This window comes from Ailuropoda melanoleuca, chromosome 16, assembly GCF_002007445.2.
Source record: "Ailuropoda melanoleuca isolate Jingjing chromosome 16, ASM200744v2, whole genome shotgun sequence".
Taxonomy (NCBI): Eukaryota; Metazoa; Chordata; class Mammalia; order Carnivora; family Ursidae; genus Ailuropoda; species Ailuropoda melanoleuca.
In genome coordinates this window covers 51,476,633-51,503,655 of record NC_048233.1, presented here as the reverse complement: position 1 = coordinate 51,503,655, position 27,023 = coordinate 51,476,633, and the positions used below count along the sequence as shown (strand labels likewise).

Genomic DNA, 27,023 nt, shown 5'->3' with positions numbered 1-27,023 from the left:
ATATCCACACGGGCCACTGTTGTTCAGCCATAACAAGGAACGCCGAGTGCAAGAAGCCAGACACAGAAGGCCACATCGTGTGTGATGCCATTCATATGAAACATCCAGAACAGGCTAGTCCATGGGGACAGGAAGCAGATTAATAATTGCCAGAGGCTAGGGGAGGGGAGAATGAGCAGGGCCTCCCTGATGGGTACGAGGTTTCCTTTCCGGGCGATGGAGGTGCTCTGGGACTGAGAGTGGTGACCGTTGTACAACGCGGTGAATGAGTTAAATGCCACAAGATTGTACGCTCTCAAAATGGTTAAAATAGTGAATTCTTCTCTTAGGTGAATTTTACCACAATGTAGAAAAAGGAGTAGTTTGGGACCAGATCAAATGCCATCGGCCGGATCTAACGTCCATTCTTCCAACGCATGCCACCGGCCCCCTTTCCTGTTGTAAACCTCCCCTGCCCAGGCAACGGATGGGAGCCCATGGCCCCTCTGTTCAAGGCAAGCCCCCTGGTCAAGTGGAGGAAGGTTGCCCCACGGGGAAGGCAGGATTCCTGGCGGTGAGGCCTTGCTGACGTGCCTCGGACGGAGGCCCTGCCCCTATTGCTTCCCCATCCCGATGCCCGGCCTGCTCCCCCAGTTGGTGCCCAATGTGCCATACGTCTGTGCATTGCTCTTGCCGTCTGCACTGTGAAGGAGGCTCCCCCCGCCCTGCCCCCTCACCACAGTCTGAGCTGAGCTCCCCACGGTATCACGTGAAGACGTCGATGAAGGCAGGGGTGGGAGCAGTCTTGTTTGCGTGTGTGTCTTCCTGAGATGACGGGGAGCTGGGCAGGGAGGGGCCTGGCTGGTTCGTCATTGTATTCCTAGGACGGCTCTGGTGCCTGGCTCACAGGCCGTGCTCAGCAAACGCTTGTTGAATGAGGCAATGGCTTTGGGAAGGTTCTGTCCCCGCCCAGATATTCTCCCTCAAGGAGAGAGGGACAGGCGGGGCCATCTCTAAGTCCTTTTATCTCTGGGGTTGTCTGGTTCTAAGAGCAGCAGCGGGGGCCTGCCCAGCAAGTTGCTGCATTTTCTCCTGTTGGCCAGCTCATAGAAAGCAAGAAGGAAGGAGCCTGCAGGAATCCCCTGCAAGCAGCTGTTTCTGCTCTTGGCGGGGAGGAGAGAGGGCAGTGTCCAGAGACGGGGCTTCTCCGGCCAGCCTGAATGGACCATCTCTTCTCTTCGGCAATCGAATTAACCCCTCCCCTGAACAGCCTCGCCGTGCTTGGCCGAGCTTGCCTGGAGCCCTTCAACCACAAGGCCGAGCAGCGGGCTCTTGCTCCATTTTCCTCTCCAGATGAGAGGTGCTACTCTTTCTGCTTTTCTGATTATGAAATTAGTCATTTTCTAGGAAGCTTATTTATAGAGTCCGCTGCACACATGCAGCGCTGAGCTATTCTGAACACGGCTTGGGGCCTGGGAGGCTTAAGGTGTGAAAGCAGCTGTGAGTCACACATGGGTCCCCTTCCAGAGGTATCTGGATACCTTGGTTACCTTTCTGCACCCAGCCGGGAGCCAGCCTTCATGAGCTGCCCTCCAACCAGGGTGCTGTCTACAATAAAGAGAGAAAAAGCTCGGCATCCCGATCCCCATGGCCGCCAGCTTGACAGAGTACCTGGAACAGGTCAGACCTCCATTCGGTGCCCCCTTTTCCTCCGAGCTAAACGAGGGGCCTTCTGGGTGTGTGATTCTCTACCTGCTCCGGACAGCAGCTGTGGAGGAGGGTTCCAGGTGGCTTCACAAGGACCTGCCCACGAGGCAGCTCAGATAGCGGCCATGTTTGAAGTTCCTGATGTTTCTTTCAAGACGGTCAGGGCAACACTCACGGATTCAATGGGGAGTATTTATTGATTTGTTGAACACTACTATGAGCCAGGCACCGTGCAAGGCTCTGAAGATACCATGGTGACTAAAACAGAAATGGAGTTTGTAGTCTAATATTAACCAAACAATGGCATACGTGAAAATGAAATTTCAAACTATGTCAAGTGCTATGAGTAAAAAGTACTAGGAAATAGAGCTGGAAGAGCTCTCTAGCCAGAGAGAAAAGCATGTGCAGAGGCACTGTGGAGAAAAGAGCTTGTCCAGTGTAGCTAGAGTGCTGAGGACAAAGGGAAAGGGGTTACGAAATAAGGTTGTAGGGATATACCAGAGTCAAATCATGTGAGACCTAGTAAAATGTGTTAAAGCATTTCTGTCTTTGTTCTAAGTGCAACAGATGCCACTAAAGTATTTTTTTAAGAAGGTTATATGATAAATGTTGAGTTTTGAAACAGTTGTCTCTAGCTCAGGCCTGCCCCATCCAGTTGTGCAGGATGTAAACTGCACAACCTATGAAGTCGTTTGTGTTGGAACCAGATGGAGAATGTTTTAGGGGCCAAGCTGAGTGAATGCCAGAGACCAGTTAAAAGACTGCCAAAGTAATCTAGGCAAGAGAGGCTGGCGTGGACCAAGATGTAGGTGGCGGAGACGGAGAAAAGCGGAGGGATTCAGAAGACATTTAAAGGGCCTTGAAGATAGCAGCCTTCTCTCTGCAGGAGAGCTAGGCTCCAAGGTTTGGGATTCTCAGAGCCCCTGCCAGTTGGAGTGAGGAAGAGATAAAATAATGCAATGCCAGTTGAGATCAAAAGATGTCAGAGTGAAAAGGGTCGCCCTTAACCCTGCTTGTCTATCCTTAATTGTTTCAGGTCTGCAGCTGGGCCTAACACAGGCCTCAGGACAGTCTGAGAGGCAGAATGGCAGAAATAGTGCGCAGAGAGGTAGTTGACCTCTTGGACTTCGTGGAAGTATTATGCTGGCAGGGCTGTATTCAAGTTTCTTTCTGTTGCTAACTTCAGAAATCAGATTCCACTGGCTTAAGCTGAAATACTGGAATTTATTGGAAGGATCCTGGGGCATCTCCTGGTTTTGATAGATAGACTCAAGCCTCAGGATGGGCAGGAACGAAGCAGCCCCAAGGCCCATAGGAGCAGATGTTTTTGGACCTTCTCTTCACGACGCTGGGGCTACCCTGATTCAGAGCCAGCAGCCGCAGACGGCAGGCCCTCCAGAATGCATTTGAAAAGTGCAGGGGAGAGGATCCACTTGCCTCGGCCTGGCTGCAGTGTCTAGCCCTTGGTCAGTCTGCCGCTGTCAGGGGTGAGAACATGAAGGGCAGGCAGAGCCACTGGAACCCATATTTGCATAGCAGGCCTTTTCCAAAGTAGGGGAACCCCTGTGAGCTGCAGTGTTGCCCCCAAGCTGTGTCTACTCTGCAGACACTTCATGGGGTCTAGCTGATCTCCAGCAACCTTTTCCAGCTTATGGGGTAAAGGAGAAAAGCTAGATCCCAGTATAGTCCTGGAAAGTGCCCTGATTGGCTAGAAAGAGGGTTTTCTGATTTCACAAAGAAACGGAACATTTAGAATACACAAAAAATATATATGCCTACATTTTCCACCTATTTGTGGAGAAGAGTTTTGCACTTTCCACTGCCTGAGACACAAGGTGCTTGCAGGCCTTGAGGAGCTGGGCATAGACTGTGTGTGACCCAGACCTCTCTCCTTTCTCACCTCTGATTCAGACCCACACGAACTAGGAGACAGAACATTACAACAGTGAGCGCACACACTTGGAGTCCTAGACTGTAATTTCATACCCAGCTCCATCCTAAAGAGCTGTGTGACCTTAGGCAAGTTACTTAACTCTTCTGAGCCTGTTGATTGATCCCTAATCCGTGGGGTCACCATGAAGACTTAGCGTGATGAAGGCTGTGTAAGTGCCTTGCACATAGGAGGCCCTCCCTCCGTGCCAGAGGGGATGGCCGTGGTGCTGCTGCTCGTTATTACACAGGGAACACGCCTGCAGAACTGTGCTCCTGCCTCTGCAGCTTGACCCTTCTGCAGGTTGGTCCTTCTCCTCGCCCCGTCCCGCACCACGGGGGAGGGTTATTCAAAGAGACACAGTGCGAGCAAGAAGGCGTTTTATCCTTGTTCAGGGTCCTGCCTTGATCCTGGCTCCACGGCGTCATGTGGCATTTTTCATCTGCTGCAGGAGCGAGAGAGAGAAGCACGCGGCCGATGACACCGAGGGAGGGGCCCTGGACATGTGCTGCAGCGAGAGGCTGCCGGGTGAGTCTGCCCCGGCACCCAGGGGCCCCGGAGTTCCCAGTGCACGCAGAGGGCCCCGGGTGGCACGGGCTGGAGTCGAGCCCGCTTAGCCGCGAACTTGCTCCAGAGGAGGGACTCGGCTGCTCACGAGGTCTTTGTTTTGACAAGGACTTGTTTTGCTAATCCCTGATGTCTTTCTGACCCGTTGTCGTTTGAAGCTGCTCTGGGCTCCCACGGAGGGAAGAGCGGGCAGCTGGGGGTGTGACAGGAGGGTGGAGAGAAGGGGGAGGAGCCAGGGAGTCCAGGGCTGGCGGGGCCGTGACCACTGCCCAGCAGTGTGTTGGGCAAGACTTCAAGAGGTAAGGCGAGGGGACACGGACAACCTGGGTGTGGCATGAACCAAGGGTGGGTGGGCGATGAGGAGAAAGTTCCTGACAGCCCTGTTGAGAGCCTCGGCTGTGAGGGTCAGATTGTGGTGCTCGCGGGGAGCCTGGCTGGCCATCACCACAGAGACGTCACCATGGCACTCCTGCCCGTGGGGTGGCAGCGTGTCCCAGCTGTAGACCAAATGCCCAGCTCATGGAAGGAGTAAGGGAAAGGAGGATAGGAGACATTTTTAATATTCGTTTTCTTTTTATAAAAGTTTTTTTTCCTTACAACAAATATGCACTGTAGAAATGATAGAAAACGAGACAAGTGAAGAAAATTGTAATCCCAGAGCACAATATTCATTTTCATCTTTCCTTCCAATACTTTTGGTTCAAAAGCAGCCTTTTGAATGCTGACTTTGAAGTCCCAAACCTGTAGCTTGTCAGAAACCTCATGATTGGCAAGGAACCTTTGAGTGGCGTTTTCAGTGACACTCTTTAAGACAGACATTGAAAACAACTGGGTGTGACTTTAAAGCGATGACTCTTTAAAATAAGTGGTTATTTTACTCCCACCATGAGCCAGTGCCCCAGCTACTGAGGAAGCTGCTCAGGCTTCCAGCGAAGGATGGAGCCCTTTGATGCAGTTCATGCCGTATCCAGTAGGGGGTACCACTGCTCAAAAACACTTTGGGAGGCCTGTTGAGCTGGTTCAGGATGGCTGTCACCTTTTAGGTGCCTTATGGGGACCCGAAACAGCTAGCTTCGAGAACAGAATTCTCCAAAGGGTTGTGAGACCTGTCTGTGAATATACGAAAGGCTGTCCTGTGGAGGGACAACAGATTCGTTCTATGTATCTTAAGAGGCTCTCATAAACCCGATACACAGAAATTTAAAAAGAGGCCTGTTGGGGGTGCCTGGGTGGCACAGTGGTTAAGCGGCTGCCTTCGGCTCAGGGCGTGACCCCGGCGTTCTGGGATCGAGCCCCACGTCAGGCTTCTCTACTGTGAGCCTGCTTCTTCCTCTCCCACTCTCCCTGCTTGTGTTCCCTCTCTTGCTGGCTGTCTCTGTCTCTGTCAAATAAATAAATAAAATCTTTAAAAAAAAAAAAAAAGAGGCCTGTTGACACGAGGGATGCAGAACGTTCTTTTCTTTTTTAAAAAAAGATTTTATTTATTTATTTTGAGATAGAGAGCGAGAGAAAGAGAAAGAGCACGAGCGGGGGGGGTGGTGGGCAGACTCGCCGCTTAGCAGAGAACCTGACATGGGGCTCCATCCCAGGACCCCGGGATCGTGACCTGAGTTGAAGGCAGACGCTTAACTGACTGAGCCACCCAGGCGCCCCCAGAACTTTCTTTCTGAATCTGAAAGTGGTCCAGTCATAGAACTGGATAATTCAAAAGGAAGAAAATGAGTGTTCCATCACTGGAGGCATTCATATATTATCTGGATAGACAGTGGAGAGGAAATTTCCACAATGGGTGGGAGGTCGAGATGACATCAAAAGTCCCTTTCAACTATTAAACGTTCCGTGATTCAGATATGAGTCATAGAATTCAGAGATGATTCTACGACCGAAGATGGCCCAGCGGCTAGAAAAAACCCACGGGAAATAGGACATGACGTATAGGAGTCCAGAGAGTAGCGTGGTGTGAAGGAAAGAGCACCAGCTTCGGCCTTTGAGTCTGGCGTACAGGCTCGGTGTTTAGGACAGGTGACTTAGCCCTGCTGGTCCTCTGGTTCTCATCTGTAAATGGAAGCACAGCAGCAGGAGTATTCACCCTCACAGCGATATGAATATTTACTTGCACAAAAATTAAATAAATATGATTACACAGGCATTCATCCACAAATACTTTCTGAACACCTACTACGTGTCAGGGATTATACTACGTGCTAGGAATCTAGTAGTAAATAAAACATAGTTCCTGCCCTGCTTTGAGCTGTTTCTGGAAAACGGGGTGGAACCACAGGAGGGAGACTACAGTAATAAGACTAATGTATGAAATTTCAACTCTCCCTGAAAGCCAGCAACCAACGTAGAATGGAAGAGGAGTATCGGTCATCTCCAATGGAGCTGGCACATCCCCTTCCTTATTGCCAGGCACTGTTCTAAATACTCCCACATGGACATCTCATGGAATCCTACCCACTGCCCTAAGAAGTTGGTATCGTTTCCTGTCCCCATCTTCTAGATGAGAGGACCGAGCCCCAGGCCCAGTGAGGGAGTCCATCCAAGGTCACTTCGCTAGTGTTTGGTAGAATGAGGATTCAGTTCATGCCATCTCTTTCCAGAGCCCGTGCTCCTGGTCACTTCCCCCATCTGCCTCCATTGTCACCATGGAGCCCCCATCAGTTTCTGGCACTGTGCGAACTGAGGCAAGAAGAGCTAAGGTGTGTCTGTCCCTGGGGAGGAGTCTGGAGGAATGGGCAATGTCACCATGCCTGTCCCCATCTGTGTCCTTCCTCCGGAAAGCCCTGCCTGCCAGGGGCTAGGCAAGTTCTGTGCCCCTGTAGACTCCTACAATGTGATGTGATCTTGTAATCATGTTTTGTCTGATTCCTCCACGGAACTGTGAGTTCTTTGAAGGCAAGTGCTTATTTCATCCTCCATGTCCAGTCTTCATGCACTCATTTCTTCATTTGCTGGATGACTGTTCATTGAGTGAATCCCTGTGCAGGGCACACTTGTAAGCACTTGTAAGCACTGAAGATTCAACAGTGAACCAAACAGAAAATGTCCAGCCTCACAGGGCTGTGCTGTGAGCTGATGAAGAGCAGGGACTCTGGACCCGGGCTTGGTTCCACCATGTAGCCCGGACATGACCACGGCAAGCAACTTAACCTTTCCGTGCCTCCCAGTTACAAAATAGAAGCACGAATACTATTTACGACCACGTAGCGTTGTTAAAGGAGCATGTGAATTAATGAGAAGCTCAGAACCGTACCTGGCACGTAGGTAGTTTGATCTTTAGACACTTGCTATGTAGAGAAAGATAGACAAGGAATAAAATAAATAAGAAAAATATTTAGGATGGTAGATGGTGGTACGGGCTGTGGAGGAAATTCAAGTCAAGAAGGAGGGATGAGAAAGGACTAGGGGGCGGTGTGGCATTGTAAAGAGGGTGGTCCTGGAAGCTGGTAAGGAGGACACTTGCATAAAGGGTCATCAGCCAGAACCACCGATCCGAGCAGCAGCTTGTAAGAAAAGGGAGTATAAAGGCGGAGACAGTCAGACAGTCGGGGAGCGGGGCCTTTAGAATGAGCCCAAGGGCATTGCAAGCAATTGCGTAAGGGTGGTGTAAAAATACAGCCGTCAAGGAATCTCTTCCCCTCCCAGCTGTCTTCCCGCAGGGCAAGCCGAGGTGGAGTGAGGGCTAGCCATGCCCGAGTGACTCACGCTTTCCCACACGCACCGCCAGCCGGGGCCGTGTGGCCAACACGCCAGGCCACGGTCACCTGGACCCGAACCAGCACCAGGCAGGTCATGTAGACCTCCAGCTTGAGATTTCCGGGTGAAACCCTCCTCCGGCATTGCCAGCACCCCCGGGAAGCCCCCAGCGGCTCGGGGACAGGCCCACTCCCTCACATCCCCAGGGCGCTGCCCGCATGCGCTGCTCACACGCTCGTCTCCGTTCTCACTTGTCCCAGCCCCGTGCGCGCATATGCACATGCACAGACCCACACACAGCTACCCAGGCACACGCCCCGTCTCTCTCTGCCTCATGCGGCCCCACGGGTGCACACCCACTTGAAGCTCGTGCACCTGTGAGCCTCCTTCCCTTGCGCACTCGGGATCTCTTTGCTCCACGGTGCCATCACCGGGGCCCATCTGCCTGCTCTGTCATTCCTGCTTTAGGGCTCTTGCTTTTCCACGGCCAGGCCCCTCTCATGTACACGTACAGACCAGTGGGCACACTCCCACCCTCCCGTTCTCTACCCTTTCCCCAGGCCCTCAGCCGCATGCAGTCGCAGTGCACCCCTCTGTGCACACGCACACATGCATCTTCCTTCTCCCTTGTGCACACGCTCTCTTACACAGGGTCACTCTCCTTTTCTTCTCTTTCGCTCCCCAGTACTTGCTCATTTACTTGCTCACAGGCACCCAAACACATTTATACATTCAAACTCACACTCCCCCCGTCTCTGTGTGTAGGTGTTCATATTTGCAAGAAACCAGGCAACCCTGCTGATGCCGGGGCCTCCGCTCCTTCCCCAGCCAGCACCAGGGCAGGCCCAGCCAGGAACCGGCAGCTTCCCTTGGGGTCCAGGTCAGAGGGAGGAGGTAGACGAGGCCAGAGGAGGTGCTAGTGATGGCATGACATGACCGAGTGTGGCTCACACTGTCTCCAGCGGGCAGGGAAGGGGGCTGGCCTGCTCCTAACATTTGCAGGGTCCAAGCCAGACTGCGAAGGAGGCCCCCGCCGGCACCGCCCTCTGCTGAGTCCTGCACCGCGAGGACCCTTGTGTGCACCCTGTGGGCCCATCAGTCTGTGGGTCCAAATGTGCTCCACATCCCACCCCAATTGCTGCTCCTTGGCCACGCCTCAAAGCTAAAAGTACCCAAGCAGGAGGCCATGCCCACCCTCAGAAGGGTGCGGCTGCACCCCTGCAGGCTTCAGGACATTTGAGCAGGGAGCGCTGGAGTCCTAGCAGCCAGAGTGTGGCCTGGATAGGAGAGCGTGGGCACGCCACACCTCCTGGCCCTGTGGACTCCTTGCCCTAAGGGGCCAAGGGCTAGGTCTCAGCATGAGGCCATTGACCATCCTGGGTGGCCTTTTATAAAGTAAAGGGGATGCCATTATTTTTTTTAAAGGTTTTATTTATTTATTTGTCAGAGAGAGAGCTTGCATACAAGCAGGAGGGGTGGCAGGCAGAAGAGAAGCAGGCAGAGGGAGAATCAGGCTCCCCACTGAGCAAGGAGCCCGATACGGGGCTTGATCCCAGGACCCTGGGATCATGACCTGAGCTGAAAGCAGATTGAGCCGAAAGCAGATGCTTAGCTGACTGAGCCACCCAGGCATCCCAAGGGGATGCCATTATTGAGGAAATCTTTGTTTTCCTAATCCCACAGTGACTAACCCTGGCCATGACAGAGGGTCACATCACAGTTTTCCCAGCTGTCCCTTCATGACATAGACAAGGGTTTTGGGCCAGAAGCCAGCAAAGACCAACTCAAAAGCCCTTTTATCAATTTGACAAACTTTTTTTGAGCATCCACTCTGCGCCCACGGCTGCGCCAGGCTGTGGTGACACAGTGAAGAGCAGGACAGACCCTGGTTCCTGCTCTCAAGGAGGCCAGAGCACCACGGAAGGGTGCACCCCTAACGCAGCCTTATCTGGGGCATCAGGGAAGGCTTCCTGGAAGAAATGGCCTTTCAACTGAAGGATGACCTGAAGGATGAGTAGGTTCTGGTTCATGTCTGTAGGAACCAGCTATCCAAGCTTTGTAAGGAATAGGTTAACCTCCTAATGGGCTTTGTCCCCCATCTACTACCCCTTATTACTACAAAGACTCTGGCCTGGGGCTGGTACCCAGTACTGGTTCAGACTGGTCTGGGATCAAGTGCAGAGCCCAGAGAGACAAACATAGAGAAGACAGGACTGGACATAGTTGTATTGCTGAGGGGTCCCGTGTGCCTGTCAACATGCAGCAGCTTAGGTTCTGTTGGCTTTTATTTCTTTGTATCATTGGCGGGGGGGTACTGGTTTCATTCAAAACTTGTAATGCATTTAGACAAGTTTATTGTGGCTAGCGGTACTGTGAATTGTCTTTGTCTTGAGTCTTCAGAGTGGAAATTAAAGAAAACAAAATACCATTTGGATGTCCTAAGAACCCTGATTGGAGAGCATTCTGTCATGATAGCATTGTCTTGAGAAGTGCCAACCCAGGTGCCCACTGATCAGTGATGGTAGAGGTTAACTCTTCTCAGATACGACGGCAGATATGCAGGGATGAACCCATCTAGCTGAGTCTTGGGATGCTGTGAGGAGGCAGACAGATATGGGTTCAAATCCCAGCTCTGCCACTGATCAGCAGCATGACCTCGGGTAGGTTATCTGACTGCTTTGAGTTCACACTCTTCACTCTAGAATGAGATGGCGCCATGATAAGATCTTTACAGAGGTTTTGTGAGGATTAAATGAGTTGACACATGCTAAGTGCTTCTTGCACAGAGTTCCCTAAATGCTAGCTAGTGGTGTTGGTGAGGACTGTTCCAGGATATGGAGTGTGAACAGAAAACCCTTCAAGCCTTACCCAGGGCCCAGGCATCAAGTCGCAAGCCAGTCTTTCAGTAGCAGAGTGGAAGGTATTGCTTTGTGGGTCTTTGTTGACTCCCCGCCATAGGCCTGGTACCTCACAGAACCAGCACAGACACAAGCCAGAGTGTTGTCTACGTGCTGAGTCAGGCAGGGGAAGGGGAAGACAGGCAGCCATTTTCCATCACCAGTGTGGAAATGGTTCTGGTGTTCTAGGGAATTACCTGGATGTGTGATGTGACCAGAGAGTCTTCACAATGGGAAGAAAGCCTATCTGTCTCCACACAGGTTGATGCTAAAGGTCTTTCAGACAAATGGACATCCATGGTACCCCTTAGATATGCAATGACAGATGCTGTCCCCTTTCACCTTGCCTGGCCCAGGGACCCTCCAGAAAAATCTCATCTTGGGGCGCCTGCGTGGCCCAGTCGATTAAGTGTCCAATTCTGGATTTCGGCTCAGGTCATGATCTCGGGATCATGGGATCGAGCCCCACAGTGAGCCCCCCACTCAGCATGGCATCTGCCTGAGATTCTCTCTCCTTTGCCTCTGTCCCTATTCCCTCTCTCCCACTCTTGCTCCGTCTCTCTCTCTCTCTCTCAAAATAAATAAATGAATAAATTTTTTTAAAAAATATTTCAGCCATTTTAAAAAAACTCTCATCTTTCCATTTGAGCTCATTTCTTCTCTTTCAAGTCCCAACCTCCTCTTTTGGTTAATCTACTTGCTACCTAACAAATGGTCTTAAAACTCAGTGAGTTAAAACAACAACCTCTTACTGGCTTGTGGTTCGGAGGGTCCTGCCGGTCTCAGCTGGGTGATTCTTCCGTTCATGTGTCTTCAGCTGAGGTCACTCCCTCAGCTGTATTCACCGGTGCTGGGCTGGGATAGAAGACCCGAGAAAGCTTTTCGTACATGTGTGGCCCCTCAGTGTGGATACCAGGAAGGGGGGGATCATTAGGGCATAGGAGGCTGTCTGCCATGCTGCTGAAAAGTTGAACCCTTGAAATCCAAAGAGACATAATCTGAGGATACGTCTATATACAGAATGATTTATGAGGGAAAAAAATCCACCCACAAAGAAAGAAAAAATACCAGAAAATATGTCAAAAGGAAACCAGTGTCTTTCTCAGCGTGGTAGGATTATGGATGACTTGAGTTTCCTTTATGCTTTTTTGAGGGTTTTTTCCCTCATGTTCTCCAAAATCATTTAAAAAACGACTAGCCACCCCAAAATATTAATCAATCCTTGCCAGGCAAGAGTGGTAGTTGAGGGTATTGGGGCCCTCTGGGGTGAGTCACGTTCCTCCAGGTTGGGTGGCTCAGCCTGGCAGGCCCAGAATCTCAGGCTGACCCAACCCCCGGGATCATAATGGGGGTGAGTTAATCCTGTGGGGGCATCTGTGGAGACAGTCACCAAGCCCTGGAACCCCACCCCCTCCCTGGAGAAAGCCAACACGATGACTCAGATGGCATGTTGGTGAAGTTCCTCAGAAAAGAGGGGACTCGGGGGTCTCCTTGGCAGTTGGCTTCGCTTCAGCCAAGTCTATGAACCTTTCCCCCTAAAGGGGGCGCCGATTCCCAAGCAGCCAGTGCCTGCCCTAGGGCCAGAAAAGCCATTTCCCTCTCTCCAGCTCTCCCAGGTCTGGGACCCAGACAAGATAACAGGCCTTCCCTTGGCTGTTGTTCTTTCGCCATCCATCAGGACTTGACCCAGCTCACAACTTGGTGGTTTTGTTTCCTGTTTCCTTGGGGGAGGCAGAATAATGATCGTTTTAGGTATCCACGTGCATGGCCCCATTATCCTCAGTGGTCTACAAGAGGCCCCTCTCTGTTCTATTCACTTACTCCTTCTCTTTCCTCTCCCACTGCCACACTGCCCCTCCCCGCAGTTAATGTGTTCTAAGGTATTTCGTGTATGTTTTTTGTTTGTCTCTGTGTGCTCTTGCAGAAGGGGTGGTGAGATTTTGTGTGCATGTACTGCTGATTTGTGTAGATTCCCCCACTTCTCCCAGCCCCACCACAGAGAGCCATAGGCTTCCATGCCCCCTTAGGGACTGTGTGAGAATTTCTTGGAGGAGAACCACTGGTTTCCAGACTTCTGCTTCCCAGGCCAGTTCCACAGAGGATCTGGAAGAAACTGGAACAGAGAGAAGTAGGAGTAAGGTGGTGTGTGTGGAGGCTGGGGAGATAAGCAGGGGCCAACATACCCTTCGCCTTTATTGTTGGCCATGACAAGGAGTTTGGCCTTTGCCCTAAGAACAAAGGGAGACCATTGAATTAAAGCAGGGGCTCAGGTGTGTTTTTTTAAAGATAGGTGCCTCGTTAGCACTGAAAGGGCCCTTAGAGACCCCTGGTCACACTGTGAATTTACAGAAGGCCCCCAAGGCCCACGGAGGCAGTGAGAGGCCCAGGGATCCACAGCTCGCTAGAGGCAGAGCTGGGACTGCCACTGTGAGCCTCCCCAGTTGCAGAGGCCGGCCCAGGATGGCGGCCTCTGGAGGTGTGGGACCTGTGGGCCCTGCTGTCCTGGCGAGTCTCGGGTCGCTCCTGCTCCCTTCCTACCACCTGGCCTTGCCTATACTTATACTTATACTTCTGCTGCCCTGGGGCCTTTGGCCTCAGCCCTTTAGATACCCACTAGCGGCCCCTCTGAAACTTTCCATTGCTGATGTAATGAGCGAGAACTGAATGAGAGGGTTAAAGACACGCGTGCCAATCCCAGTTCTGCCTCTTACCCTCTGAACCTCAGTTTCCACATCTGTGAAATGGGTGGGTGGACCAAACGCTCTCTCAAGTCTGCCCCTTCCTCCCCATGCATTTGTTTTGAAGTCTCAGGCTCTTAGGACTCTCGCATCCCCTCGCCGCAGGGCCTCTCTGTCAGTTCTTTTAGTTCTCAGCGTGGGCAGCTGGGAGAGAGGGGGGCCGCACCCTCCGAGTTTCATTGACCCTTTTTACCCTTGTGCTTCTGGGCCTCCGCTCCAGAAAGGCACAAAGAACTAACTCATTGTTTGCAGCAACAAAGCTGTTTGCAATTTCAGATAGAACCATTTTATTATATTCCATCCAAAGATTACTTGAGCTGTGTTTTGTTTTGAACACTTGTTAGCATTCTGGATTTAATTAACTGGCAGAGACAACGCTGCCACCCCCTTCCCGCCACCCTCAACTCATGCCCACTCTATCCGCTAACCCTGGTTGCCAGCCTACGGCCTCTGTGCACACGGGGTCAGCGCATCCATTGTCCTCCTGGGGGGCTCACCTGGCAGATGAGAGGGGAGTCCTGACTGCCTCCTCTCCCTCACTTTCCCCTCCCTTCTCCACTTCCTCCTCCTCTCTCAGGTGTGCTACTGTTTATCGAGTGTTCACCATGTGTCGGGCACCAGACTAAGCACCTTACATGTCTTACCTTATGGTAGCCTCAAAATCCAACAGATAAGTCCTACTCTCTCTGTTGTCCAGAGGAGAGAGTAAGTCACTTACCCAAGGTCCCGCTAGTAAACGGCAAAGTCAGGCCTCAAACCTAAGTTTGTGTGACTCTTATTAAACTTTTGCCACGAGCCGCTACAAAAAGCTACGTCCTTGGAAACAAAGCCGCTTTGGGGGGATAGGAAGAGCTGCAGGATGGCACACCAGAGTCAGGTCCCGGAGATACTAATTGTTACTTAAATCGGCCTCCTGACAGCGTTCTCCCGTGGGTCCCATTCTTGCCTCTTGTCATTCCCCCTTCCCTAGCACAGCCTCTCAGCTGTCTGACAGCCTCCAGCACCCCCTGCCCGCCCCACCCCTACCTCGCCGTCTCCAGACTCAGCATCAGACACCTGAGTTCCCAGACTTCTCCTCATTATCATGCCAAGCTTGCTTTTCTCTGCCCACCCTGCCCTTAGCAGAGCCTCCCCACCCCCACCCTGCCCCCATGCTGGGGTGAGATAGTGCTGTGGGAGAAGGCCTGTTCCCTCCATTCTGGGGTGGTCCCTGTCCCCTCTGTTCTAGAATGGGCTGAAGCTCTCTCCCAAGCTGACTCCCCCTGATAGGCAGGAGGAAGAGGCAATGGAGACCCCACCAGGAGTGGGCAACACAGGGTCTGGTTAGGAAGACAGATGCTGGAGCCCAGCTGCCTGGATCTGAGGCCTGGCTCTGCCTTCCACAAGCCGTGATGGCCTTGGGCAAGTCACTTAACTCCCTCATTTCCTGCTTTCCTGTCTGTGAAAGAGGACAGTCCCCTTACCTCCCTCCTGTGATGGTGATGAGGCCTGAATGAGTCGGTATGGGTAAAGCAGTCACAGGGTGTTTGGCACTGTGTCTTGTAGGCTGGTTAAGAGAAAGGATAAAAGCGAATTCTGTGGCTTGGAGGAAGGAGAGCTTGCGTAGCCCAAACCTCCCACCCACATCCTTGCACTCTGCTGTGAGAGAACCAGGGTCCCTAGCTTGAAGCAAGTCATCGGGGAAAGTTCTAGAGAATTCTGAATCAGACAGAAGGGAGCATAGTAGAGCTGCCCCCCCCACACACACACACACCTCTTTTGTGGTACAGATTTCTCACCTTGCTTGAGGGAAGCTCCCAGAACATCAACTTTAAACACAAAAGTCCCATACATGTGATAGTCAGATCCCCTCCTGCTGCACTGGCCTGTGTGCTGAATGTCAGGCTTGATGGCTTTTTTTCAATATTCACATTTTCGTGAGCACCTACTATGTCTGATGCATTTACTCTCTCTCATTCTTGCGCTCTGTCCGCTCTCCTCTCTCTTGCTCTCTCTCTCCACAAAGCAGCCTCAGGGCAGCTAGATGTTTTTATGTGACTGCTGAAGGTTTCCAGAGCAAGCATCCAGAGAGAAGCAGCAGAAGCTACATGGACTTTTCTAACCTAGTCTTAAGGATCAGGCATCATCATCTGCCACGTTCCAGTCCGAAGGGACGGGACATTCACTCCACTGCCCAGCCATGGGAGGAATGTGGAGGATTTCGCAGACACATTTGAAACCCACCATTGGAATCAAGTTACACAGAGGTTAAGCAGCTTTACCTATGCCATATAGCTAATAAATGGTGAGCACCCATGTCCTAGTCCAGAATCTTCTTACGCCAAAGTCAGCTTCCTGTTCCCAAGCTGTCCTGCTTGGGGGTGCGGCAGTAAGCAGAACTCGGGCCTTACGCTCAGCCAGCTTAGCACCTGAGAGCCGCACTTGCTGCTAGCCGGGTTCTTGCCATCTCACTGCCTCTTTCTGGGGGTGTGTCAGCCTTCTCGCTTGCTGATCACCAGGACTGATGAGGTGGAGGCCTCGTAGGGAGCTGGTGCCCACTTCAGAACCCCGCACCCACCATCAGTTTGCCTTTGCCCAGTGGGGCTAGATGTGTGTGTGTGTGTGCACGTACGTGCGTGCCAGGGCTGTTCTCACACCTAGAAGTCCTGCTGGTCAGCATTTGGATCGAGACACAAAACATCCAAGAGCATAGAACAGGTGTTTAGTGAATGTTTGTCAAATGAAAACATTATTTTGGGGAATCTTCTCACCCCCACCACATCCCCTCTGACTCCTAGTTTGCCTGCTACACACATCCCAAAAGGTAGCAGAAAATGGAGGCCACCGCTCTAGCCTCTCCCAGAGAGGACAGAGTCCATGGCAGTGCCTGTGCCCATTGAGACCAGGCTGTCCCTTTCCCCAGGTATGGCTGAGGAGTGTGATAATTATGGTGGAAGAAACGGCTGATTGGGCCTCTTCCTTCTAGACTCTTCCACTCCTTCTCAGTTCCCCTGGGGGCACCTACTTTCAGGGCTTACCCAAGCAAAACCTCAGAATTGGCTTGATTGGCCTGCCCTGCCTTATGCCCTTGCGGGTTTCCAGAACTTTCTGTAGAATAGAAGAAAGATCATGGACAGTGGAGGCCCACAGGCCTGGGTTCAAATCCCAGTTCTATTACTTCCTGGCTCTGTGACCCTGAATAAGCCACTTCCCTCTCTGGTCCTGAGTTTCCCCCTCTGAAATTAGCAGACTAGACCAGATGCCCCTTGGGGCCTGTCAGGCTCTGACTGCCACTGATTCTAAAAGCCCGGTCGGGACTGAGCTTGATGTTCTGTGGGTCAGGGCCCCCGTGAGTACGTGGGCATGGCTGGGAGGTCCCTGCTGGCCATGTTGGGGAAAGGAAGAAAAGCTGAATGGGACAGAAGCTCCTTCGTCATGTAGACAGGAACGGGCTGAGCCAGCCTTCTGCCCCAGTTCCGGTGGGCTGGCAGCCCTGGAGCTCGAAGGATGAGTCACTGACAGGAGCAGCCAGGCAGTACCCGCCCCAGGGCACACAGTAGCTGTGGCATTGAGCGGTGGGTTTCGGGTGCTAGGTGACAGAGGGATCACAGTGCTTCCACATGCCCTGGGTAAAATCCAAAGGCTGTTGCTTGCAGGCCTTACCCAGGGTCCTAGAGCTCTGGCCTGGGATACTGAGCGCCGCTTTCCAGGGCTTCTTCCCTCCACACCGTGTACCCTATGAGGAGCCAGCAGCCGGGGGTGGGGGGTCAGGCACAAATGCCTCACCACCCACCCCTGCAGCTGGTTAGGGTTCCGGATTCCCCCAGACGCAGGGACTTCCTCCCTCCCTCCCAGGCTCTCACCAATTCCCTCCTTTGCTGCAGGGACCCCTCCTGATAAGCAGTGTGGCAAAACGGAAAGATCCTTCTGTGTCCGGAAGCCTTGGGTTTGAATCTCAGGGCTTCACTTAACTCGGGCAAGCCCTTTGACCTCTCTAAGCCTCCATTTCTGCGCCTGGAAAATCCCCTTCCCCCTGCGCAAGCGGCAAGCCCAGGAGGAGCCCCACGCTCCGTCGTTGTCAGCAAGCGGCCTCTGAGTCAGGGCTCCATGCGTGGCAGAGCAGCGACCTCGCTGTTGAAAAGCCAGCCTTTGACACAAGCAGCCGCCTCTCACCGACAAAACGGGGCTGATGATGCTCTTGTCTACCTCACGGGGCTGCCGGGGGAAGCGAAGGCAGCTGCGTGTGCCGCAGCGCTCGGGGAACCGCGCGGAGCCTGCCCGGGGAGGTGGCCGTGCCACTCCCACAAGATAGCGAGTGGCAGGGCAGGCAGGGCAAGGCCGAGAGCTGACATAATCTCTAGGAGTAGGACCGGAAGCCGGGAGGACACGTGGGGCCAGGACCAAGGTGGTGCCTGCGGGCGGGGACAGTTGTGTCCCCAGAGCCTGGCCCAGGGCTCAGCAAAGTATACAGTTGGTGCTCAATCAGTGTGTGTTGGACTCATGCCTGAATGAACAGAGACCAAAAGAGAGACAGTTCCCAAGCGTGTTCTCCACCTCCCCTGCTTCCACTGCTTTCTATCACAGACCTCTGCTCCCCACCCCCGAGATCAGAGGTGCTTAACTTGAAGTCTGTGGATCCCCTCAAAATGTCTTGCAGAATATACTGTGTTTTTGAAAACATATCTTCCTGAATTAAACGTCCACTTTCTGCCCAGAGCAATTTCTCAGTAAAACCCTGCTCTGGAAGGTAAGCATCTCCCAGGTGCTCAGTGAATACCCATCAGTTGGATTCATCTGGCCCCCACGACTGCCAGGTGCCCTGTGGATTTAAAAACAAAGCAAAACGAAAAAGCAGCCTTCACTTTTTCTCTTTGAGATGGGCATATGGGGCCCTACCAGCCTGCAGTTTTTCTTCAACCCCCATAAGGTGCCAGGCAGTTGACCTGCCATCTTTCATACAGAAAAGTGATGACCCCGCATCATCAGGGGGCCTGTCTTCTGAGTGGCTGTTATGCTGCTGGATGGGTCGCAGAGCTGCCTACAGTGTCACTCTCTCCTGTCCCACCTTGTGCATTTAAGTGGGACAGGTGGGACAGTCAGGGCCCAGAATCTAGGCCTCATAGTATCTGAACTCAGAGCAGTGATCCCTTTTTTTAAAATACTTCTTTCACTATAAATAAATACATGTGTATGTGCACATGCTCGTATGTGCATGGATACACGCGTGTTTATGTAACTGCGTATCATTGTAAGTTCGTATGTATTGGAGGAAATTGATAATGTACAAACAATGAAAAAAAATCACCTCTCATCTCCCCCTCCTCCAAAGAACTGTTAACAGTTCTGGCTTCTGTTCTTCCCATTTACCATGTCCAACATTTATTGAGCACTTACTGTGTGCCAGGAGTTTGCCGTGCTGCGTGCTTCCCAAGCAGTATCGCACGTTAACTTCTCATCTTACGATGGGTATTTACCACCTTTTTATAGGCACGTCTGTGTTTTCTTAATGTTTAAGGGCAAGGAGGTTATACTGTTTTGTCACCTTGCCTGTCTCCATACCATCGAAATTTCCTTCCATGATATTAAATATTCATTTACAGAGTGTTTTATAACAGCAGTGTGCTGTTTCATTCAGGCAGGTTCCACGCTCCTCACACTGGGGTGCATGTACCCCTGAGGGCAAAGCCACAGGGTAAATTGTAGCACATTTTCCTGAAGGAGAAATTTGACTCAAAGCTTTGGGAGGGGAAAAAACCCATTATTTTAATATCAAAACAAGTGCCGACACACTATAGCGTAGAACCCAGAGCACTGTGAATTTTAAAATAAAGCAGCAAGGTCCAAAATCGTGTGAGCTCGCCGTTATTTTGCCTAAAGACCCATGTCCCTTCTCCTCTGAGGATGGCAGAAACATCTGAGAGGCACCAAGTTCCAGTTCAAGGAAGGAGACTGAGACCCAGGGAGAAGGAGGGATTGCCCAAGGTCCACAGTGTGTGCGTTGCAGAGCCAAGCCAGGTGACCTCTGGGCCCTGGACCCTTCCCACCCTTCCAAATTTGGCATCACCCATTGACTGCTTTTTCTGAGGGCATGGGTGGAGACCTTGCTGCTTGAGTAATCAAGCCTCTGCGCCTCAATTGTAGAAACTTCTGGCTTCCTGCAGCATCCATCCTTAGCAGCAGCTTTCCCTTTTTCACCTTGCTGGCCAGGATCTGATCTGTGTGCTCATGTCAGTAATGGGGCCCTCCAGCGGCAAAAGTGGGTAAACCTTAAAAAGTGATTCCCCTAGCACTTGGATTTTCCACTGAATGCAGTGGATTATGGGCCGGTATCCACCCGTCTGTCTTCCCCATGAGACTGGGAGCCTTTTGAAAGCAGGAATTATGTGCTAACATTAATATTATAATCTGACATTTATTGAGCACCTAATAGATGCCAGGAGTCCTGCTGAGTGTTTCCTTTACAGTATTTACAGTCTTCATCACAGCTTTTCAAGGAATGTATGATCATCCCCAGTCATCTGGTAAGAAAACTGAGGGACTGGTTAACATTGGCCTACCATCTTGCACTCGTTTGGTATATTTATCGCAGACTTAGATGTCAGGACTTTGCTAGATGCTGTGGACAGTCATGATGAACAAAACGGACCCCACTCCTGCCCTCATGGAACTTACAGACAAGTGGGGGAAGTGATACTCAACAAATAATTTTACAAACCACAGCCAGTGTAATGTAGCCCAGAGCCCATCTGTCTGCCTCGGTTTGAACCCGCCTCGATGACTTCTTAGCTAAATGACCCGGGAAGAATCTTGTACCCTCTGTGTACCCCTGTACCTCTTTCTCTTCTGTAAAATGATGGTAATTGTCGTACTGACTTCATAGGAGTACTGGGGAGAGGGAAGACATCACATACATAAAGCACTCAAAGCAGAGCCTCCCACGTGCCAGAGGTATTGGTGGCGGTGGTATGGAGAGGCAGGCGGTGCTAGGTGAAAGTGACAGGGAGGACCGACTTCAGGTGACATCTGATGTGAGTTCTCTAAGGTGAAGAGGAGTTAACTTGGCAGAGTGTGCAGGGGGGGGGCAGGAGAGGGGAGGGGAGCAGGAGGTCCGAGGGTTCCAGGCAGAGGAAACCCTGGCGGGATCACCTCCCATGGGGAGCCACGCCAGGTCAGCATCTAGGAAGAGGAGGCTGGGATAGAGATAGAGCAGCCTGCCACCAGGACCCGAGGCCACTGCACCACACTGGTGATCAAGGCCGTGGAATGCTCAGTAAGTGTCCAGTGGGCGAGCAAACACGTGGACAAAACTGTTGGCCTCCCATGGTCTTGGCTATGGGTGTTCTGTGGACACCCAACTAGGAAAGGAGTCCAGCGTCCCATTTACACAGTGCTGTGTGGACAGCCCCATCCACTGTCAAGCTGTTACCCATTTTGCTAGCCCCTCTCTTCTTGGCAGGAGGGTAAACCATGTGGGTTCTGATGGGGACCTCCAACACCCGGGACTCACCGAGGGGGATGCCAATAGAATCCCCGCGGCAGCCAGGGCCTCAGATCTAAGCCAGTGGTGTTCACACGTTTTCAAACCTGTGTGGAAGGAATCTGAGAAGGAACCCAGGGTATGGAACGGGGACAAGCAGAGCTTCCACACCGAGGACTCAGAGCTCTTGGTAACACCTGGGGCACCTGAGAAAGCGCCAGGGCTCCATAAAGCAGTAAGGAAACCAAGGGTCAAGCTGAACCTCTGTTTCCCAGGTATGGAAACTGAAGCCCAGAGAGGGCGTGATTCTCCCAGGGTCACCCAACTAGGGACAGACCCAGAACTAGATCAAGACATCAGCTACCAGTCCTACTCCACCAAGGTTTCCCCCCACACCACCCTAACCGCCTCCACAGGGTGGGGCCTCGAGGTGGGGAAGGGGCACCCGGCTGGGATCTTGTCCAGGGTCCAGCCTCCGGCCCCCGTCAGGGCATAGACCACAAGACACAAAAATCTGGAAGGCAGGCGTGGGAGGGCTGTTCGGGGTCACGGCCTGGTTATGCTGTGTCTTTTTCCCCCCTCTCTCTCTCTCTCTTTTAATTGAGTTTGAGGTGGTTGTTTTTTGTTTCCTTAAGAAATGGAGAAGAATGAAACTGCGTAAACACAGCGATGTTAACTCCCTGAAAAACCTCCTGCCATTTTAACTCTGTTACTGGAGAAATAAAAGAGAAATAATTTGTCCACCCACACTTAGCTCTTTCTGACGAAGGTAGGTGAATATTGCTTTGCTAATCGAGGGTGACGGCTGGAAGTGGAGCCACGCTGACTGATCCCAGATTGAGAGGAAGCCACAGCAACCCCAGAAGGAGCGGCCCGCCGTGGGCCGTGGGTCGCCGGCCCGAGTCACCAGGCGCGTGTCCGCCTTCCACAGGGCTCCCCCCGCCGGTAGTGATGGAGGCGCCGGACCAGGCCGAAGGGCTCGCGGGCTCGCCCCGAGAGATGCCACCGCCCCCGCCGCCTTCACCGCCCTCGGAGCCTCGGAAGCCGCCACCTCGAGGCGCCGGGAGCCACTCCCTCCCCGTCAGGAGCGGCCTGTGCCTGTTGGCTGCCTCCCAGTTCCTGGTAAGGACATCTCAGGCCTCACGAGGGTCTGGAGAGAGGGGCCCCCCGCCACATCCTCCCAAGAGGGCCACCTGGGGATTGTGGGGGATGAGGGGCCTTTGGGGTGCCCCTCGGTGACTCGAAGCTCGTGGGGCCAGCGTGCGGAGGAGCCTGGAGTTCTCGGCTACAGCTTCGAGAGCTAAGACCCGCACAGCCCGCCTTCCCTAACCCAAGAAGCAGGAGCTGCAGGGGTCTCCCTGAGGACTTCCCGTCTATGGCGATATCTCTGGGAAACTTTTCCCTTTTTGTGTGGACCTGGTGGGGGCGGGGAGGTCCCCTCTGGGAAGGGCTTTATCTTGGCTCCCTCCAGTCAGCTTTTCTCCAGGGCGTGCCCTGAGACCTTCTTGGTGCACCCGGCACCTGGGCTCTTCCCTCAGCTGTGCAGTCTGGACCTTGGGGGGCTAGGTTGAGGCTGCAGGTGAGCTCTGCAGGGGGAAACGGGGGCAAGGAGCCCAGGCTCCACACTCAGTCCAGTCACCCCTGGCTGCCCCAGCTTGCCTGCGGGGTGCTCTGGCTCAGCGGCTACGGCCCCGGCTGGTCACAGAATGCCACAGACCTCCTCTCCTCCTTGCTCACACTCCTGGAACAGCTGGGACCCATGGTGAGTAAGCTCCAGGGAGCTTCCAGGTAGGAGGGAGCGGCTGGGGACCTCCAGTGTCACCAACCCGTGGAAGGGGTTTTTCTGAGTTCAGAAGATACTTCCATGCCCCTGAAACTGTTCTCCCAGCTCCCCACCCAAACCTGGCGGCAGCTTTTAGATCCTCAGTTTTGTCACCTTAGGAATGGTTGAGAACTGGGTCCCCACCACCCCCCTGACCTGTTTGTCTCATGTTCCCCAGGCCTGGCTGGGTGTTGGGACCTGGGAAGTCCCCAGTCTGCTGCTGGTTACTCTCTCTGTGATCCTCATTACCACCCTGGTAAGGTGCCTCCTGACCCGACCTCAGAGCTCCCCTCTTCTGACCCCGAGGCCCAGTCCCCACCAGCTCCCATGATCTACAAGCTAGATGTTTCAGGTCCGGGCAAGGACAGAGTGTCTGTCTCCTTCCACCGGTGTGCCCAGCCTGGGATGACGGGCACCTTCTTCTTGAAAATGGGTTTGCAGTGTTCTAGGCTGAGGGAAGGACTAAGGCCAGAGAAGACTAGTGCAGGAGCGTCACACCTCACCAAGAAGACCTCAATCCACAAGAAACTGAGGGTCGGCAGGGCAGGGGGCAGGGGGTAAGGTGGGGCTGGAACCTCCCATCTAGGTGAAGGGTAGTGCCATGCAGACAGCTCCCAGGACAGCAGGGCTGCTTTAGACTCGCTGAGGGCAGGGGCTCGATCTCATGGATCCCCCCCGTCACTCGGGCTAGCCAGCACGGCCCCAGGACCGTGATCGTGCATCTTCCCAACTAGGCATGGCGCCTCTTCAGGGCTCCTCCAGAGCCACCCAGCGCCCTGCCCCCTGAGGACAGGCGCCAGTCCGTGAGCCGCCAGCCCTCCTTCACCTACTCAGAGTGGATGGAAGAGAAGGTCGAGGATGACTTCCTGGACCTGGACCCCGTGCCTGAGACTCCTGTGTTTGACTGCGTGATGGACATCAAGCCTGAGGCCGACCCTGCCTCACTGACCGTCAAGTCCATGGGTCTACAGGAAAGGTGGGAAGGGTGGAGGAGGGAGGGGTTCTGTGGGCTCTTGAGCTCTCAGCTCCCCATCAGAAGGGCAGGTGCCTGACTCTGACTCCCCGTGGCCAGGACAGACCCAGCCTCATGGTTTAACCAGTGTAGACGTGTGCTCCTCAGGTCTGATTCACATAGATCAGAACGTCCCAAGGTAAATGCCGTTACTGCACACGAGCACATAGGCATACATGGGTATACATTCGTGCACACTCACACTAAAACTCCTGTACTCAAGTAAGTTTGGGTAGGTTCCTTTATTACAGGACTTGTCAGGACCTTTAACATGCTTGTGTTCATCGTAAAGCAACAAGGGGGTATAGCATGTGGCAATCCTCAAAGTCTATTGACCACAGAACCCTACTTTTATACAGAGTGTACTTGGGGAGGTGGCGACGCCTTCTTTTCAGGGCCAGGTGGGTAAGCCAGATCTCACCAGGTTTGCGTTAGCCACACGATGTCGTGGAAGAAGCACTGGATGAGGAGTCAGAAAACCTAGCTTTTTGTTTCAGCTCTGCCGTCCCCCCTTACTGTGTGAGCCCGGGCAGGTCTTGACCTCTCTCTGGGACTGTTTCCCTTCCTATATGATGAGGGCTTTTCAACTGCCCTGTGCCTTTAGACACTGAAGGGAGTGAGCTTGTCTAGTGCAGACATCTTTGCCGCTGCTGTGGCGCCCTGGGACTCCCTCTTCCCCCAACAGCCGAGGGGCCTGGCCTCTCCTGGATGAGACGTCCGTCGCCCCTTGGCAGCCTCACCCAGGACAGGTGGGACCGAGGCCGTGCTGCAGAGGGTAGAGCCCTGCTTCTCCGCTCCAGGCAGATGCCCTCTCATGACTTCCTGGGGCCACAGGGCTGGGACTGCCTCCAGCAGTGACAGAAGAGAGTCCGGGGAGGGCTGTGTCGAGAGTGCCTTGGATGGAACTTCTGGAACTGGGGCTCCAAGCCTCCCTCAGTTAGCGGCTCCACGGCAGGAGGCAGGAGGCAGGGGGTCAGCCCTGAGCCTCGGGGCTGAGCCTTGTGCTTCTCACACTGGGGTGCCATCCCCCTCCCACTGCTCTCCTGGGTGCCACCCTGCTCCCACCCTGGGTCTCTCCCATCTCTCTCGCCTCATCTCCCCGCCTCTGAGATGCGCTCCCCCTTTCCCGGTCCTTCCAGGAGGGGCTCCAACGTCTCCCTGACCCTGGACATGTGCACACCCGGCTGCGGTGAGGAGGGCTTCGGCTATCTCGTGTCGCCACGTGAGGAGTCAGCCCGGGAGTACCTTCTCAGTGCCTCCCGGGTCCTGCAGGCTGACGAGCTTCACGAGAAGGCCCTGGACCCCTTCCTGCTGCAGGCAGAATTCTTTGTGAGTCCCCCTGAGCCAGCCCCCCACAGCGGGCAGACCTTTCTTTCCGCTCACATCAGTCACACATCTAGCCAGGCCGTGGTGTGGGGTGCCCAGAACACAGCGCCTCCTAGACTAATGTTATTTCCTTATCAGCTCTCCTGCCATCTGGGGCAAGCTGCTTCCCCTCTGAGCCTCAGTTTCCTCATCTGGAAAATGGGAATAAAAGTCACCGGAATGTTGCAAGGATTAAAGAGATGGCTAACGTGTGCAGAGCACTCAGCCCGGTGACTGGGGTCTGGTGGCATCCCCAAGTCCTTACTGCCCAGTACTGTGCTTTGAAAATAGCAGAAAGCCTTCCTTCTGACTCCCCTGTTTTCCCTCCCTCCTCCTGCCCCAGCATCTCCACGCACTGTTCGTCCTCTGACAACTCTCCAGTCACCCCCCCAAGACCCCTGCAAGAGCCTCCAGCTGTCTCCTGTTGGACTCTGAAGGGCCCAATAAATGACATTTCTGCTTTGCCTGTCTGAGCACTCAACCGGTCGTTAGCTAAGACATAGGAGACCACAATATCACCTTTATTTTTGTTGATAAAAGCTAAGCTCGAAATGAGGCTTAGGTGCGTAGCAATAGCAAGCTTCCTAATACTAGGAATTAACACATTTTCTACCCACCCCACGTGGTGCACCCCTGTATTTCTTTGTCAGCAGGAGGGTCCCCAAAGAAGGAAGAAGGAAGGGGGTTGGGCCCAAAAGTGCATTTCACTCAAACTCATCCATCCGGCCACTCGCCTACCAGTGTGGACAGGAATGGGCAAGAGGCCTGAGTATCTGGGGAGAGGCCTTCCTGGGAGAAGCCATGGGGTTGGGGCAGCCATGTGCCTCCCTCAACTCCCCTTGCCCAGGCCACCTTGCCTCCTACCCGGACCAGATACATGGCCGTTTCTTCTGAGAAAATCTCTGCCACCCTCCGACCCACCACTCCACATTCTCCAGGGCTGGGCATGGCCTGTCTTACCCGAGTTGGCCCAGCCTCCCACCCCTACAGGGACAGGCACTTCAAACTGGACCACCACCCCCCTCCACCCCCAGGTCTTTCTCTTCCCGTGCCTCTACTCACATCATCCCCTCACTGGATGCTTCCAGAAAGCCTTCCTCAACCACCCCGGCCTCAGCTTTGCTGTGTGTTCTCACCACCCTCACCTCCCCTTGAAGCAAGGGCTTGCGTCCTCTCTGGTGTTCCCTGTTCAGTAGATCATTGTTGATTTCACCCAGGGACAGAGGAACACAGCCTGTAACCTCACTCCACGGGCACTTTGTACTTGTTGGTTTTGGGGGGAGTTTTCGGGAGGTTTTTTTGGATTCTCATGATAACCCTAGAAATTGCAGTGATCCTTGAAGCCCATACTTCCTGTGTCCCAAAACCATGGACACTGTGAACCTGTCTGTAGTCAGGCACTGAGCAGTGTGGACAGATGGAAGGGGAGCAGGGAAGCCAGAGGCCCTGGGGAGTCACCCCAACAACAGTGGGGAGGGGGCAAGAGGGGAATTTAAAGGCTGGGAACTGTTTGGACAGATGGAGAAGGGTGGGACCAGTGCTCCCAACCGACAAAAGGTCAGAAGGAATGCTGGGAGCTCAGACTTGGAGGTGGGAGGGCGAGGGGCACAGTCACAGCAGGCAAGAGACTGGAGTGTAATTGGAGAGCAGGTTCCCTGAGAGCAGCCCTTGGCGGGGGGCAGGGGACAAAAACCAGATCCCAGGCCACCTCACATGCCAGGCAGAGAACTCTGGACTTGGGGCTTTTGACATAGAGCATGAATGGGAGGCACAAACGCATTCTTGGGGGCTCAGAAGGAGGCTTCTTTCCTGCTGGAGAATTGGGGAAGGCTTCATGGCAGAGGTGGCATT

The 27,023-nt window shown here is 53.4% G+C and overlaps 1 protein-coding gene across 9 annotated transcripts in view; it reads left to right on the top strand.

Annotated features, from left to right (window-relative positions):
• The window catches only part of PTPN5 (protein tyrosine phosphatase non-receptor type 5), a 57,574-nt gene that overhangs the window by 21,548 nt on the left and 9,003 nt on the right, over nucleotides 1-27,023 (top strand). For 2 of the 9 annotated variants that reach the window (XM_034645637.1, XM_034645635.1), the window contains 7 exons: nucleotides 4,068-4,144; nucleotides 21,728-21,742; nucleotides 21,905-22,095; nucleotides 22,628-22,735; nucleotides 22,974-23,051; nucleotides 23,530-23,771; nucleotides 24,947-25,136. In XM_034645637.1, coding sequence (XP_034501528.1) covers nucleotides 4,120-4,144; nucleotides 21,728-21,742; nucleotides 21,905-22,095; nucleotides 22,628-22,735; nucleotides 22,974-23,051; nucleotides 23,530-23,771; nucleotides 24,947-25,136 — 849 coding nt within the window. In that variant the 5' untranslated portion in view covers nucleotides 4,068-4,119. Of the gene's footprint in view, nucleotides 1-4,067; nucleotides 4,145-21,608; nucleotides 22,096-22,627; nucleotides 22,736-22,973; nucleotides 23,052-23,529; nucleotides 23,772-24,946; nucleotides 25,137-27,023 lie in introns of those variants that run through there. The other 7 variants (XM_019806837.2, XM_002926161.3, XM_019806840.2 and 4 more) reach the window with 6 other exon arrangements.